Genomic DNA, 18,386 nt, shown 5'->3' on the forward strand with positions numbered 1-18,386 from the left:
ACTTTTCAGGCTGAGATTTGATGAATTTCCATTAAATGTCACACAATAACACAAGAGTGTTCAATTATTGCATATATTCATGGATAGCACAGAAATTTTTGAGAATTAGGGAAATTAGAAAATGTGGGGTTCTGTCAGAAAAGTGGACTTGGGGAGCAAGGACAACTGTGATCTATCTTTGTACTTTAAAATATATTTTACTGTTATTTTTTCATCAACTCTGATTAAAAGATAGTGGTTGAAAGGTTAATGCTCTTATTGGCATGAAATATCAACTTTTTATTCCTGCTGAGTTCCTCCAGCACTCTGCATGCATTGTTCTCTGTAAATATCATAATCACCCTTTGCCATAACAAAGTGAACTGAAAGTTAATCAAGCGAGCTGGATTTTAAGCATGACGGATTTCAGTTGTCTCTTGATACAGCCTCAGCCATGTTTATTTTTCCTTTCTGATCACTCCCATGCCAATTGACTTTCATTTAGCCCTTTCTACCCTCTCACTCGGAGGGAAGGCTTAGCATTAGAGAAATACATTTTTTTTTAAATCAGAAGTCACAAGTTCATAAGTTTATCAGCTTTATCTCAGTTGTCCAAATTTGTACACTGTACTCTCAGTGCAATAAACAAGGCTGATGTCAAACACTGGGTTGAACTTTACACTGGCTTTATGGAGACTCCTAACTACGTTCTCCCAACTCATGTGGGACCTCCACACCAGTGTAGAAATTTGGGACAAGTTGAAGATTGGATACCAGTGTATCTTGTGCCTTTGCTGGGTTCGCACTGAATCCAGTGATGCAGCACTAACATACCATACTCAGCCTCCCGCCTCTTAGCTCTAAACATTCAGATTTGAATGGAGGCGACAATCTTGATTTCAACCAAAGGGCCAGTAAAGGTAAATGGTTATCCATTTATTTCATAGCTGAAGAGATATACAACATGGAATCAGGACCAGCTTATGGAGTCCAGGGCAACCATCACTAATTTACACTATATCAATTCCATTCTTTAATCTCCTCATAACTATCAACTACATTCAGACTCTCCAACCACAGCAGGCCATCAATTCACCAACCCCCACATTGAGGGATATGGAAGGGAACCTGAGCACCTTCATGAAAACCCACATAGTCACAGGGAGAACGTGCAGACTCCACATGGACAGAACCTAAGGTTAGTAGTGAACCGCAATCTCTGAAGCTGTAACACAGCACCTCCATGACCATAAGATATAGGAGCAGAAGTAGGCCATTCAGCTCATCGAGTCTGCTCCTCCATTCAATCATGGCTGATCCAATTGTTCCAGTCATCCCCACTCCCCTGCCTTCTCCCCATACCCTTTGATGCCCTGGTTAATCAAGAACCTATCTATCTCTGCCTTAAATGCACCCAATGACTTGGCCTCCACAGCCGCTCGTGGCAACAAATTCCACATATTTACCACCCTCTGACTAAAGTAATTTCTCCACATCTCTGTTCTAAATGGATGTCCTTCAATCCTGAAGTTGTGACCTCTTGTCCTAGACTCCCCAACAATGGGAAATAACTTTGCCATATCTAATCTGTTCAGGCCTTTTAACATTCGGAATGTTTCTATGAGATCCCCCCTCATTCTCCTGAACTCCAGGGAATACAGCCCAAGAGCTGCCAGATGATCCTCATATGGTAATCCTTTCATTCCTGGAATTATTCTCATGAATCTTCTCTGAACCCTCTCCAATGTCAGTATATCCTTTCTGAAATAAGGAGCCCAAAACTGCAAACAATACTCGAAGTGTGGTCTCATGAGTGCCTTATAGCAGGGGTCCCCAACCTTTTTCGCACTGCGGACTGGTTTCATATTGACAATATTCTTGCGGACTGGCCGACCCGGGGGGGGGGGGTGCGGTGGTGGTGGTAGGTTTGCCAACGGACAAGACTAGCAGTCAAATATGCTGGGTTTACCTCGAGAAAGACCATGAAGCCTTGCGTGGGTACCAGCGCGCATGCGTGTACATTTTATTCCTACAAATCGTTTTTGGCGATTCTGTTCGGGGGGGCGAGGGAGGTGTTAATCACGACCGGATTATAAGTGATAATTAGCTAATACACTCAATTTTGTTTCTAAAAGGGTTTATCTAATGAATTTAATATTAAACACACAACGCATATTTTCCTCGCATGAATATAGTGATATGTCAATTATCAGGGGAGGACAGGGGAGCTTGAAGTAAGTGTTGAACAAACTTCCAGTAGAAGTGGTAGAGGCAGGTTTGATATTATCATTCAAAGAAAAATTGGATAGGTATATGGACAGGAAAGGAATGGAGGGTTATGGGCTGAGTGCAGGTCGGTGGGACTAGGTGAGAATAGCGTTCGGCACGGACTAGAAGGGCCGAGATGGCCTGTTTCCGTGCTGTAACTGTTATATGGTTATACAAGTAAGTCAATAGCATCATAACATTTTAAGTAACGTTTGGATATTAGACACAGCACATATTTTCCCCGTATGAACATATAAAATCATTGCAACACACCAATATCGTTGAATCAGTGGGAGCCCTGGGCTTGTTTTCCTGCAACAACACGGTCCCATCGAGGGGTGATGGGAGACAGCGATACTCGAACGGGGTTCCTTATGTCCTGTCTATTCCGCAATTTAGTTTTCGTTGCATTCATTGCAGAGATATGTTGGAAATGGAAGCAACGTTTTCAGTGCTTTCGTGGCTATCTCAGGATTTTTAGCCTTGACTTTGATCCAGAATACCGGCAGAGATGTTATGTCAAACATACTTTTCAGCCCGCTGTCATTTGCAAGCTCGAGGAGTTGATCTCCTTCCTGCACTGACATGGATGACGCGTGGGTAATGACCTCACGTGCATAATGGCTCAACAGTGGGCGTGACAGGGAATGAGGAAAGGTGCAGCTGACTCCTATCGCCAAATCATATCGTTTCCTCGCGGCCCGGTAGCGCATGCTTTGCGGCCCAGTGGTTGGGGACCGCTGCCTTATAGAGCCGCAACATCACATCCCTGATCTTATATTCTATACCTCTAGAAATGGATGCCAACATTGTGGTCGTCTTCTTCACCACCGACTCAACCTGGAGGCTAACCTTTAGGGTATCCTGCACAAAATCTCCCAAGTCCCTTTGCATCTCTGCATTTTGAATTCTCTCCCTTTCTAAATAATAGTCTGCCCGTTTATTTCTTCCACCAAAGTGCATGACCATACACTTTCCAACATTGTATTTCATCTTCCACTTCTTTACCCATTCCCCTAAACTATCTAAGTCTCTCTGCAGGCTCTCTGCTTCCTCAACACTACCCGCTCCTCCACCTATTCTTGTATCATTGGCAAATTTAGCCACAAATCCATTAGTCCCATAGTCCAAATCATTGACATACATCTTAAAAAGCAGCTTGTCAAAGGCCTTCTGAAAATCCAAGTACACCACATCTACTACATCTCCTTTGTCTACCCTGCTTGTAATTTCCTCAAAAAATTGCAGTAGGTTAGTCAGGCAGGATATTCCTTTCAGGAAGCCATACTGGTTTTGGCCTATCTTGTCATGTGCCTCCAAGTACTCCATAATCTCATCCCTAATAATCGATTCCAACCACTTCCTAACCACTGATATCAGGCTAACAGGTCTATATAGTTTCCTTTCTGCTGTCCCCCACCCTTCTTAAACAGCGGAGTAACATTTGCAATTTTCCAGTCACCCGGTACGATGCCAGAAGCTATCGATTCTTGAAAGATCATTGTTAATGCCTCCGCAATCTCTCCAGCTACTTCCTTCAGAACCCAAGGGCGCATTCCATCATGTCCAGGAGATTTATCCACCCTCAGACCATTAAGCGTTCTGACAACAAATTTCACAGCCATAATTTTCACTGCACATACTTCACTTCCTCGACACTCTTGAATATCCAGTATACTGCAGATATCTTCCACTGTGAAGACTGATGCAAAATACGCATTCAGTTCCTCTGCCGTCTCTACACCTCTCATTACAATATCTCCAGCATCATTTTCTATTGGTCCTATATCTACCCTCAACTCTCTTTTACCCTTAATATACTGAAAAAAGCTTTTAGCTCGCCTCACCCTGCCACCCATTTTACTGCTTGTGCTTAATTATCTTCAAGTGGGATAGGGAAGATAAGGTATCCCAGTCTACTGTTAAAAAGGACACAGATGAAATGCAGAGGGTGAGCATGGGTGGCAGGCTGGAATGAGCACAACCAGCTCCAACAGTCACTGGATCATCCCAGTGTCTTCACCTCAAGGCACAGATCTTGGGCAGACTCAGCTGTGGAACTCCCTAATTGATTAATCTTCAATGGTTCCATTGGTATTGGTCCTTCACCTATAAATATGTGTTAACTGATCACTGACACTCTTCACTGACGGATCAATAATATCAACTTTCAACCCTGAAGGGCTTGGATAGAGTGAATGCACACAGTTTTTTTCTTAGGACTGTGGAATTAAGAACTAGGGGGTACAAAGTTTAAAGTGAGAGGGAAAAGATTGAACAGCAATCTGAGGGACAAAGTTTTCTCCCATAGCTGGTCAGTATATGGAATGAGCTACCAGAGGAAATGGTGGAAGCAGGTACATTAACAATGTTTAAAATTCAGTCAGACGTGACTGGAAAGCTTCAAAAGGTTATGGGCCTAATGCTGGCAAACAATACTAACTTGGGTGGGGTATTTTGGTTGGCAAGGAGCAGCCTATTTCAAATTTGTAGAAATCTAACTTCTGCCCAGAAACTGAAATGTTTAACTCATAGGACTCACAGGTAGGAATCAGTGAAGAATGAATGATTGGCTTTTTTTAAATCTGGACATCATGTGTACTGAAGCTCCCATGAACATACAGATTTGCACCAGTAGTAGGCCAGCTGGCCCCTGAAGCCTATTTGGGCATTTAATAAGGTTGTTTCTGATCAGATCTAATATCAGCTCTGCATTCCCATCGACCGCTCTACCCTACCCACTGCTTGTTCAGTATCTGCCATAAAAAACCTTTGAAGACCTCACTTCTACAGTTCTTAGAAAAGTGATACTTGTCAAGTTGCAGAATATTTATTCATTTACTTATTAGAGATCGAGTTCAGCTCTTTCCAGCCCAATGAGCCGAGCCAAGCCGAGCTACGCCGAGCCACACTAGCATGGTGCCCCGAGTACCCTTAACTAGTGGGATCTAACGGACCGACCTCAGACTTCCAGGAATACATTTAAAGGGATGGGAACCCAACCAGTAAAAGGCTTCATACAGGCAAATTCTTCATGCAGATATACAGCATGGAAATAGACCCTTCAGCTCAACTCATCCATACTAACCAAGTTACCCGCTAAAGCTCGTCCCATTTGCCCGTGTTTGGCCAATATCTCTCAACTCACGTACCTGTCCAATATTTCTAAATTATTGCAATTGTAGTTGGTTTTAGCAACTTGACTTTACTAACTATCCACTGCTTAACACACTAAATTTCGCATATATAGAGAAGATGACCTTGGTTTAAAAGCACCATCCAAAAGATAACATCTAAATATGTAATCCAGAATCTCGATCATCTAACATCTAACATGTAGATGATCTAACGTGTAAACAGCACATCATTCCCCAGTACTGCACTGAAGGACCAGCCTCCACTACAAGCCACAACTTATTGGTATGGAAACAGCAATGCCCAGGAACAGAAAAGTCTACAAACAGAAGTGGATATAGCCCAGCCCATCAAAGGCAAAGCCTTCCCCATCATTGAGCACATCTACAAGGAAGCAGCACAAATCATCAAGGCACCCCCACCCCCCCATCATCCAGGCCATGCTCTGGTCTCGCTACTACCATTGCTATACCTACAGGAGTGGGAAGTCCCACACACTACAAACATAAAGCTGCTGAACTGGTGTGGATAACTTCACTGAGCTCACCGTTGAACTATTATTATTATCTATTAACTATTATTATTATGATTATTATCTGAATGGTGGCCGATTAGGAAAAGGGGAGGTGCAACGAGACCTGGGTGTCATTATACACCAGTCATTGAAAGTGGGCATGCAGGTACAGCAGGCGGTGAAAAACGCGAATGGTATGCTGGCATTTATAGCAAGAGGATTCGAGTACAGGAGCAGGGAGGTACTACTGCAGTTGTACAAGGCCTTGGTGAGACCACACCTGGAGTATTGTGTGCAGTTTTGGTCCCCTAATCTGAGGAAAGACATCTTTGCCATAGAGGGAGTACAAAGAAGGTTCACCAGATTGATTCCTGGGATGGCAGGTCTTTCATATGAAGAAAGACTGGATGAACTGGGCTTGTACTCGTTGGAATTTAGAAGATTGAGGGGGGATCTGATTGAAACGTATAAGATCCTAAAGGGATTGGACAGGCTAGATGCAGGAAGATTGTTCCCGATGTTGGGGAGGTCCAGAACGAGGGGTCACAGTTTGAGGATAGAGGGGAAGCCTTTTAGGACCGAGATTAGGAAAAACCTCTTCACACAGAGAGTGGTGAATCTGTGGAATTCTCTGCCACAGCAAACTGTTGAGGCCAGTTCATTGGCTATGTTTAAGAGGGAGTTAGATATGGCCCTTGTGGCTACAGGGGTCAGGGGGTATGGAGGGAAGGCTGGGTTCTGAGTTGGATGATCAGCCATGATCATAATAAATAGCGGTGCAGGCTCAAAGGGCCGAATGGCCTACTCCTGCACCTATTTTCTATGTTTCTATGTTTCTATGAACTGAGTCCACAACCTATAAATTCATTTTCAAGGACTCTACAACTCAGTATTGCTTATTTACTGTTATTTTTATTATTTCGATAGTCTTCTTTTGTACATTGGTTGTTCATTATTTATAGTTTTTCATAAGCTCTATCGTATTTCTTTACTTTTCTGTAAATATCTGCATGGAAATGAACTTCAGGACAGTATATGGCGGCATCTCCGTGCAAGATGCAACGCCAGTACGATGAAACAGCTGATTGTGGACTTCAGGAAGGGTAAGACGAAGGAACACATACCAATCCTCATAGAAGGATCAGAAGTGGAGAGAGTGAGCAGTTTCAAGTTCCTGGTGCAAAGATCTCTGAGGATCTAACCTGATCCCAACATATCGATGTAGTTATAAAGAAGGCAAGACAGTGACTATACTGCATTAGGAGTTTGAAGAGATTTGGCATGTCAACAAATACATTCAAAAACTTCTATAGTTGTACCATGGAGAGCATTCTGACAGGCTGCATCACTGTCTGGAACGGAGAGGCTACTGCACAGGACCGAAAGAAGCTGCAGAAGGTTGTAAATCTAGTCAGCTCCATCTAGGGCACTAGCCTGCAAAGTACCCAGCATATCTTTAGGGAGCGGTGTCTCAGAAAGGCAGCTTCCATTATTGAGGATCTCCAGCACCCAGGGCATGCCCTTTTCTCACTGTTACCATCAGGTAGGAGGTACAGAAGCCTAAAGGCACACACTCAGCAATTCAGGAACAGATTCTTCCCCTCTGCCATCCGATTCCTAAATGGACATTGAAGCTTTGGACACAACCTCACTTTTTAAAAAATATACAGTATTTGTTTTTGCGCAATCTTTTTATAATCTATTCAATATACCCAATTGATTTACTTGTTTATTTATTGTTATGTTTTTTTTATTCTCTCCGCTAGATTATGTATTGCATTGAACTGCTGCTGCTAAATTAACAAATTTCACGTCACGTGCCGGAGATAATAAACCTGATTCTGATTTCTGACTTTGATAATAATTTTACTTTGGACTTTGGGCTTTAATCTTAATCATCGATGAAGAGACCTAAGCTGTCCTGAACTGTTATCAAGCAGCATCCACCAAGAGAGACAGGAGTCTGTGAACACCAGGCTCTGGAGCACAAACAAAACAAAGTGTTGGAGGAGCTCAGTGGATCAGTCGCCATCTGTGCAGGCAAAAGGACAGTCGACCTTTTGGGCTGAGACCCTGCGTAGGGAAAGCAATGAAACCAAAGGGGTGAGGCAAGAGCTGGCAAGTGATAAGTGGAACCAGCTGAGGAGGATAATAATGGGCAGGTGGAGCCACGCTGGGGTTGGAGGGGAGGGTTGAAGGATGGAGAAAGCCACAGAGGTTGTGAGACATCAAAGTACTGCAGATTATGCAAAGAAAGATGGGGAATGGAATCAGATAATGGAGAGAGGGAGGACAGACGGGAGAAGTGTGTGGGTGTTAGGCAGATGGAGTAGGCGGAAGAGGCAGAAGAAAACTGGGTGACAGGGCATTAGGGTTGAGGATCTGCAAGAAAGGGTGTGTGCAATGGGGCCTGGGGAGCATCAGAAGGTGAGAAAGTGGGGAGAGGAACTGAAATGGCTAACAGCTAGGAGTGGACAGAGCAAAGGTGCTTGGTACAGTCGTCGTCTAGTCTGCACTTAGTGTTCCTAACATTGGGAACATCAAATGCAATAAACCAGTCAGGAGGAGGTGCATGTGACTGCCTGCCTCACAAGAAGGGCTATTTAGTTAGTGGCCTCTGGCCATATTTACACCTCCTACAGTAGCATTTACCAAGAACTTTGTTGTGTATTCAGGAAGAGTTCTGACAACAGATCTTGGCTACAGATCTCAATCAAGTTTTGGTCCAAACATGAACAAGGGCTGAATTCCTACAGTAAGAGTGACTGCTCGTGATATAGTGGAAAGATGTAACTACACGTACTTTCAAGAAGCCCAAACAAAATTATAATTAGTGGAAATCAAAGGAAAAGCTCCAAAATCATCTAAGCTACTGACACAGTAGAACAAACACTGTGGATCCTGCAATGCATGAACCAAGTCATTACCCAAAGGCTTTTCATCACTTACAAAGGGAACGCTCAGTGTGATGGACTATGTAATGATACTTATATAGGCCAATGTAATTCCCTAATATTCAGATCATGATGGCCTCCCCCATAGGCATCTTCAGTTTCTTAAAACAGAATAGTACAGCATACAACAGGCCTTTCAGCCCACGATGTTGTGCCAACCTTTTAACCTACTCCAAGATCAACCTATCCCCTCCCTCCCATATAGCCCTCTTTTTTCTATCATCCATATATCTATCTAATCTCAAGTCTCCTGAATGTATCTGCCTCTACCACCAGCCCTGGTAGCACATCCCACACACCAACAATTCTGTGTAAAAAAAAACCTTACCTTGGACATCTCCCCCCAATCCTTTCCTCCAATTACCTTAAAATGACGCCCCCTAAGCAGGAAATAAAGGTTGCTCATCAAGTTAAAGTGCGCTCCATTTGGCTTCAATTACATTATTCTGGCAGGATGGAAATGAACACAGAGGTCTCAGAATAGTAGCCACGGATATGGGAAGTGATTCAGAAATTTGAAGAGGAAAAGGGACTGGAAGTGGGGAATTACTGGCAAGGACTAAGAGGTTAATGGTTGTTTTTTTTGAAGCAAGGATTGATGATAAGGGATATGAAGAGGTAGGGAGCACAAACTACAAGCAGTGGTCTGTATTATGATGATGAATTGTTATTCATTGTTATTGCTTTGAGAACTGACAAGAAGATCAGAACTTCCACATAGTGAACTGAAGAAATCAGAAGTGCTAACTCAGTACAGTACAGATTCAAACAGTACACCTTCACGGGTTGCAATATTTGCAGACTTCACCTTGAACATAATCTGAACATGAACATGAACTTTTTTTTTAAGTGTGTCGTACCAGACATTCAGCCATTCTTGTCTGGCATGTGGTGTCAGGATTAACCGGGTCACATTATGAACGTTCCTGACTCGCCCCTTGTATTTTTCACGAGGCCGAGTGGCTAGCTCGACACTCAACCCGGCACGGATGGAAAGCGTGCTCGGGGGCAGCCCAACCTGGATTTGAACTCAGGAACCTTCACTTTGGAGTCCGGCACTGATCTCAATGTGCCACCAACTGGCCAGTGAACTAGTCCACTATTAAACCCTCCTGAGGATCTAATGCTTATTTATACAATAAGTGAGTGAGTTTTTGATGGCTTACCAAGCACCCCAGCAGGCCCTAAATAACCACATTTTTTGTATGTGTTTTATACTTCCTTCCCAAAAATATTTCAAAACAAATAGCAGAACAACTGCAGCAAGTCAGGAGCACTTTCTCAAGAGCAATTAGAAATAGTTAATATACACTAGTCTGTAGAGTCACCAAAAAATCTTGTCAAATAACCTTTTCAGTCCACTCAAAGACACAGCTCAAAGAGTATGTAAAAGAATAAAGGAATACAAAAACAGAGCTTTGGGTCACTGCAACTACAACTCTACATCTCACCTCCATTCTGAGTGTTGTCTTTGGGCTCTTACACTGCTCCAATAAGCTTCAAGAGAAGTCCAAGGAAAAAACAACTTGTATAACTACCATTTCAAAGTCAACAATGAGTTCAACAACTTCATAACGAATACTGTTAATTTTTCTTCAGAAAGCAAATGCTAACAATGAACTTCAAAGTAAATTTATCAAAGTATGTATAAGTCACCAAATACTACCCTGGGATTCATTGTGTTGCAGGTATTCACAGAAGAAGAAAGAAATGAAACAGCAGTGAAAAGCCAGCATGGCCTGAAGGGGGATGAACTACACTCAATCCCCGCCACAAACCTTCCCTTCTGTCCTCTGTGTCATCCCCTGCGTTTGTTGTCTCTGCATGTGTTTAAAATCCATCACATTTATAACATATTTTATTCTTGCAGATGGGCACAGAGTTGAAACTTCAGTTATCTCTCACGTATTTTTCCTGACTATGGACTACTTCCAGCTGTTTAGTAAGAACATTACGTAACCAGGAGGGAAACCCTAAATAACAATTAATAATATCATACCTCCTTAAGCTAGTGAATGCAAGGACAGTCACTAAATGAAAGAAAAGTTTCAACCAAAAATCACTGAACTCATGAGTTAAATTTGTAGGTTTCGTACAACATCTAACTGTCCTGGAGCACGTCATTGTCAGTGAGATCCAAAACTGGTTCCCCTTGAAAACTATGAATTATGTTATATTGTTGAACTGTGTGAAGAATAAATATGATCAAAAAGGATGAAAGGTATCAAATCAATCTCTACCTTTACAGTACAAGATAGCCTATAGATATGGATAAGAACGGCATTTGCAGGAGTGGAGTATTAAATTAGAACAGGATAAATTATACCAGTATCAGGCAGGAACTAGGGAGAGTTACTTGAGAAAAGCTGTTTTTGGACCTCCACATCCGACACGTGGAGGGTCTTTAAAGACCAACTGCACAGGGTGGTTCAGAAGATATATGGCATGTTTGCCTTTACTAGTTGAGGCATGGAGTTCAAAAGTCAGGAAGTTATGGTACAGCTTTATAAAGCTCTGGTTTGGCCACATCTGGAGTATTGCATACAGTTCTGGTCACCACATTATAGGAAGGATGTTGAGGCTTTGGAGAGGGTGCAGAAGAGGTTTACCAAGATGCTGCCTGGATGTGCCACAACAAGAGGTTGGACAAACTTGGGTTGTTTTCTCTGGAGTGGCAGGGACTGAGGGGAGATCTGATAAAGGTTTATAAAATTATGAGAGGCATAGATAGACAGCAGACAGATAGTAGACATACAGCATCTTTTTCCAAGGGCTGAAATGTCTAATAGCAGAGGCCATGCATTTAAGATGAGAGGGGGTAGTGCAAAGGAGATGTGAGGGGCAAACTTTTTTTTTTAAGTACACAGAGAGCAGTGGGTAGTACAGAAAGAGTACTAATACACAGGGAATAGAGAGTAGTGTGTGCCTGGTATGTATAGCCTGGAGCGGTGGTAGAGGCAAATACATTACAGACTTTCAAGAAACGTTTAGATAGGAACATGAATGTAAGGGAAATGGAAAGATATGGACATTGTGTGGACAGAAGGAATTACTTTAGTTGGCAATTTGATGAACAATTTGATTGATTCGGCACAGGAGTGAGGGCCAGAGGGCCTGTTCCTGTGCTGTACTGTTCTATGTTCCATGTTTGACATACCTGATATCTGACATTCCAGACTCATACTTATATTGGTGGATTAGGTTGTCCAGATTTCGGCAAAGTTGTAACGTGACAGCTGTCACCACCCTCTGCAGTACTTTCCCCATATATGGAAGAACTGATGTGATTAATCCAATCCACTGAGCATCCATTTTACAGGAAAAGGGTTGATTCAATGCCTTAATCACAGCGGAGATGAACATTCCCTGAGAAGTAATTGGTTGTGAGTGCAAGTACTGTAAGGATATCAGTGGCTGTTGCGGATTACTATTTTCTAGATCAGAGCTGACAAATTCATAGCCAGTCTCACTGTCCTCAGATGCAACCATTACTCGGTGCTCCAGAACAATTAATCGCTGCACCAGTTTTAATAACTGGGTCTGTAACGTACTACAATTGTCAATTTCATCCTCTGAGAAGTTGATGATACTGTCCTCAGACAAACCCTCTTCAATGGCTGTGACGTTCTTTCCAACTGTTCTCAGATGGTGCCATTTCTGTGCACTGAAGATAGATGAAAGCAAGCAGTGGAGGACCACTTTCTGAACCTTACACTTCAGTAACATATCAGAGATAAAGCTAGCAAAGCCTTTGGCTGAATTTTCCGTCACCTTTGCCAGTTCCATGAAGAGCAAAGTTAGGATTTGGATGCTTACAATTTGCAAGTTTCGGTTTCCAGAAAGGTCTTGTTGTGTCACTTTCACGTGGGTTGGATAGTAGCTCCTCAGGAAGTACAAACAGAGAGAGATGATGATCTCTATGTACATGGAGCTACGGAAAGCATGACTGGAGTCAAGTGGAATGTGACTGTAGAAGTCCCTTCCCATCACTGAGATCCTGTGCCTGGCCATGAGGTTCTGCAGTAGGGAGAGCTGGGGAGTGTATGTGTTATTTACACTGGTGGTAGAGATTGCATTGACAAATCCTGCGGGATTTGCTTTCAAGATAGCTTCAATGGCAGACAGTGCGTGCAAAGCCCTTGTTGAATCACACACTTGAAGATAGAGTAAAACATGCTGGTATAAAGGATGAATATGAAATTTTGATGTTTTCCAAATTCCTGGTGATCCCACATCACTCTCAATTTCAGAAACCTCACCTTCACCACAGCTATACCAGTTCTCTAGATCCAAGCTGTCTCCAAAGAAAACATTGAGAGGCTTGTTTTTTTCATTCTGAGCTTTCTTCTTATCATCTTCCTTTTTTCTGCTAACTTTTATCTTGGGCTTTGCACCAGGTGGTTTAGGGAAATCTTTAAACCCAAGCTCTATTGCAGACAGCTTCTGCGTTGCTTTCCTATGTTGTCCTAAGTGCTCACCAGTTGGGCTTCTTTTCAGAGACTGCACCTCCTCTGGAGAGAGGCTGTAGTTAGCAGAAGGGTTCTCCGACATTGCCAGAGAAGGTGACGATCTGGGCCGACTTAGACTTTCGGTCATGGACCCAATGCCACCATCTGTTGAGGCTGACAAATTTTCAGGACTGGCGCTTTTAGCTACCTCATTCAGGAGACCTTGAGCAAGCACACTTCTACTTTCACTTAGGACAGAACACTCTGCCAGCTGGGTGTTAACGCTTGATCCCACTGTGCTGGTCTCAGTGCAAGTTGGAACCTGATATTCAAGGGAGTCAGACTTATCTTTCATTCCATTTACAACAGCGCTGATCAAATCTGAAACCACCTGCTGTACGATACCATCCACCGAATCTTCTGACCAAATCTGTGAACTCTGATTGGTCTTTGAGCTGCTCACAGTCAGCAGCTCTGCCTCATAACTGCTGTTGTCTCCTGCTGAGGACTGGGAACAGCCAGATTCTGAACTGTGGAGCATTTCTGCCTGCTGTTCCTGCATATCGAAGTCTGACACTCCAAATGGTAAGGTCTCGCTGCTTGTGCTCAACATGGACAGCCTGTCACTTAAAGGGTTCACTGTAAAGCTGAAGTTTTCCATCTCTTCCACAACTAAATGTTTGCTCACCGGTCCTTTCGAAGGTGGATGTTTTCGAGGGTCAAATGACAGGTGTCCAAAAACTATGGAATTACAAAGAAAGTTTACTTTCAATCTTATTAACCAGCTCTAATATAATTCATTTGAGCAGAAATAAATCTTAAATACATTTTACACTGGCCATTTCTAGAGAGCAGTAAATTCACTAGATGTTTCTTTCCATTTTAGATATACCAATACTGGAATATCGAAAGTTTGGTAAAATTACATTCACATTATGCTTTCATTATTGTTAACTAACATCACACTAATAAAATAATTAAATCTACAAATGAACACTTCAAAGCAGCAAGATAATAGACAAGATATTTAAGAAATATTTTGCATTTCGTAAACCCACTAGCTAATCACTTGCAAACATCAGGATATTTTCCTGATAATGGATTAGATTGTTACTTTTGTGTAGTTTGAATTTCGTATGCCTGCTTGTATTTTTATAATTACCTATGCATATGCAATTGTTCAGTGTGTCCCCTGGTGGTTACAGTTCTTTGGGGCACTTCTCTGTTTTCGTGAATGTTTGCAAAGAGAAAAGACTTGCAGGATTTATATTGTATACATTTCTCTGACATTAAATTTGGCCTTTGAACCTTTGAAATAGTTGAAACCCTTTTTAGTTTTTTTCCACATGAAATAATTAAAACTTAAAAGAGAGCAGCACTGTTCAGCTGGGAAGTTGACTGAGTAGGTGTTGGTTATGGGGAGAGGAGGAAAGGCTGGTTCAAAGAGGGAAGAAGAATTTAGATTTCATAACAGAACAATTTCCAGATGACCACTATTATAATAATTGGAAATTAAATGACAGGCCACTGACTGCACTCTACCATCACTGAGGAACTCGCATGTGTCCAGGACAAAGAAAAAGGCAGTAACAATCATTGTAGAAACTATCCATCCTGCAAACTGCCTTTTCCAAATGCTCTCACCTGGAAAGTGCCACAGGACTTTTAAAACAAAAACTTCACACTGCCTTACAGGTTTCTTCAGCCAGGCAGTTAATCTGACAACTACCCCTCTCTATCAATGTTCCCTCTAGTTTATAATGACCAGTGTGTGCAAACATCTTATGCTGTGTAATTTTTTGCCTGGTGACAACAACGTGTGCACTGAATAATTATTTCAATAAAAACAGTACAAATAAGCCAATTCTAAAATCTGTAGACAAATCATCGTAAACTCCACTTTGTCAATACTGTCTGTGTCAGAAACCGGAAAAAGAAATGTGATTGTGTACGACTGTGAAATAATCTTAACATGCCAACAAGGTAGAGGGTGACAACCTTTTGTGCACTACCAGCAAAAGATGTGTACACACGTACACGTGCATGTCTTAGAAGGAACATTGCCCTCCATCTATTAACCCATTACTGTACTGTAAACATTTTAAACCACTTTTTATAATGCTGTTTATATTGTAAATACATGCTGGTGTTTACGTATTTATTAACATTTTATTCCACATCCAAACTTTAAATTCTAACCAGATTTTTAAAATAATTTTTTATTGTTTGTAATTATTGAATGCTGTCTTTTTTTGTTGTATACTGCACCCCAACCAACACATTGCAGCAAATTCATAATACAGTGGATACCAGTTTATTGGGACAGCCGTTTGCTTGGGACGCTAGACCACTTAAACTGGGACAGGAGACTATTGCCGAACAGTTTCTAACTGGCGTCAGTCACATGCACTTACATGGCCGTTAGATGCTACACTGTACTTCAAGCAAACAGTTTTTAAGTAGCATCAGTTGCCTGTGTTTCTGTTCAAAAAGCAGTGACTTTAGTCACTGATAGTTGGTGAGAAATAAGCAGCAGGACAATTCAGAACAGTTTTGCTCTGTGCAGTTTCAAGAATTCAGGCTTGGAAATGAAACAATTTCACTACTTCAACAAGTTCAGAATTACGAAGGTATTGACAATCATCTTGAATGCTACAGTAAAAATGAAGATTTAGAAGATGCAATTGTTGAAAGCATTGTAGGAAGGCAATCTATTATCTGCACTAAGTGTCTACACTGATTTTGTTCATTGACAGTCATTCAAAAGAACACAGCAGTGTACACCGGATGGATTGCTCTGTCGATACCTATTAGGAACCAATAAACAGTTTTATAGTACTGTAGTAGTATTGGTAATGATCTAATTTGTTCTGTATTTCATTTAGATACATAATTTGTTACTCAGTTAAGTGGTAGTTTGTCTTTTTTTATACTTTTTCATTATTTCCATGAAACTTCAGCTAAGTGGGGCAGCCGCTTAATTGAGCCAAACTGTACTGGTCCTGATGTGTCCCAATTAACTGGAATCCACTGTACACGTAAATGTATATTGGGGATAATGTGTTTCTTGAAAATAGATGAATGACTAGACTTTTCATATAATACATCACTAAAAGGACACCTACCATCAACAGAGTTAATTGGTCCCAAGAAATGATCTCCTTCTTCTTCAATAGGAAGACTCTTGGATTTATTTACATGTCGCTCTATTTGCATTCGCTGCACGGAGATGCGCTGGGTTTTGGGATGAAGGAGCAGCAGAAGTAGTGGCTCAAGGATTCTCGCAACGTCATGTCTCTGGATAACTTGATTCAGCCAGGCCTGGGCTACTGAACAAATAGAGCCATCTGTACTGCTCAGGCTATCAAGCATGATAAATAGTGATCTGCCAAAAAAAACACAACATGTAAGCAATATCTTGCAAATATCTAAGTGGATCGATGACATCACGAACTATCATCTAGAAGCAAGATCCAGCTAACAAAGCGGAAATATACGGGTCTTGTAGGTATTGCAGGAATCAGTGCTTGGGCACCAATTATCCACAATATTTATCAAAGATCCAGGACCAAATGTAATATTTCTAAATTCACTGGTGACATAAAAGTAGGTGGGACTGTATGGAGATTTCAAAACAATTTAGATAAGTTGTTTGAGAAGGAAAGTGCCTATCCAGTACAGATTTGATAAATATCCAGTTACTGATTTTAATACATAAACAAAAAGTATTATTTAAATGATAGGAAATTGGGAAATGTTGATGTCTAGATGTCCTTGAACACCAGTCACTGAAATTAGCCATGGGAGTTAATAAAGCAAAGAGTACATTGACCTTCTTTTTAAGAGCATTAACTTCAGCAGCAAGGATTATACAGCACCTTAACATAAGAACATTAAGAAATAGGAGCAGTAGTAGGCCATCTGACCCATCGAGCCTGCCCCGCCATTCAATAAGATCATGGCTGATCTGTCCGTAAACTCAGCTCCATCTACCTGCCTTTTCCCCATAACCCTTAATTACCCTACTATGTAAAAATCTATCTAACTGTTTCTTAAATATATTTAGTGAAGAAGCCTGAACTGCTTCCCTGGGCAGAGAATTCCACAGATTCACCACTCTCTGGGAAAAACAGTTTCTCCTCATCTCCGTCCTAAATCTTCTCCCCTGAATCTTGAGGCAATGTCCCCTAGTTCTAGTCCCACCCACAAATGGAAACAACTTTCCCATTTCTATCTTATCTATCTCTTTCAAAATTTTGTATGTTGCTATAAGATCCCCTCTCATTCTTCTGAATTCTAGAGTATAGTCCCAGGTGACTCAATCTCTCCTCAAAGGTTAACCCCTTCATCCCTGGAATCAACCTGGTGAATCAAAATGGTCTGTTCCAATATCACGACAGCTTTGTCCAGATTATTGCCCGCAATTTATGAATTTTAATGTGAACAGAGATGCTCTGCTCTGTGGAATGTCTGTCTCAGACTGTGGTAGGGGCCAAGTCCATGGGTATACTTAAGGCGAAAGTTGATAGTTTCCTGATTGGTCAGGGCACGAAAGGATATGGTGAGAAGGCAGGTGTATGTGGTTGAGTGGGATCTGGGACCAGCCATGATGGAATGGCGGAGCAGACTCGATGGGCTGAATGGCCTAATTCAGCTGCTATGTCTCATGATCTTATAGTCTAAAAGATAGCAACTGTTTATTAGGCTGAAAGGTATACACACACACCTTACGGGCTTTCATGCACCAAGATAATGGTTGTTGAAAATAGGGTGCAGGGTGCTGTTCTCTACCAAGTATCTTAGACGTGTGTGAACAGGAAACACATAGGCTCTCCCCCATGGAGGCATGCAGAACTTAACTTAATCCTGTGGCAGCTGAAGCAAAATGTGTCCCGTCAAATCATCTGATTCAAGTTCTGCAACCTCGGCATCACCTCCTGCTTTATTTCAGACTTTCAGCATCTTAAGGATTTTGCTTTCTTGATGAATGCATTAGTGTAACCTTTAGAAAATGTATTTCACTCTCTAACCTAGGATATTTAATTTCTTTTTAATTATTTAGAGATACAGCACAGAACAGGGCTTTCG

The 18,386-nt window shown here is 41.7% G+C and overlaps 1 protein-coding gene across 7 annotated transcripts in view; it reads right to left on the reverse strand.

Annotated features, from left to right (window-relative positions):
• Nucleotides 1-18,386, reverse strand: part of dop1a (DOP1 leucine zipper like protein A) — a 214,119-nt gene that overhangs the window by 78,966 nt on the left and 116,767 nt on the right. For all 7 annotated transcript variants that reach the window (XM_063056554.1, XM_063056552.1, XM_063056553.1 and 4 more), the window contains 2 exons: nt 16,424-16,683; nt 12,008-14,039 (listed from right to left, as the gene is read on the reverse strand). In XM_063056554.1, coding sequence (XP_062912624.1) covers nt 12,008-14,039; nt 16,424-16,683 — 2,292 coding nt within the window. The remainder of the gene's footprint in view (nt 1-12,007; nt 14,040-16,423; nt 16,684-18,386) is intronic.

The sequence above is a fragment of the Mobula hypostoma genome, chromosome 8 (assembly GCF_963921235.1).
Source record: "Mobula hypostoma chromosome 8, sMobHyp1.1, whole genome shotgun sequence".
Lineage (NCBI taxonomy): Eukaryota > Metazoa > Chordata > Chondrichthyes > Myliobatiformes > Myliobatidae > Mobula > Mobula hypostoma.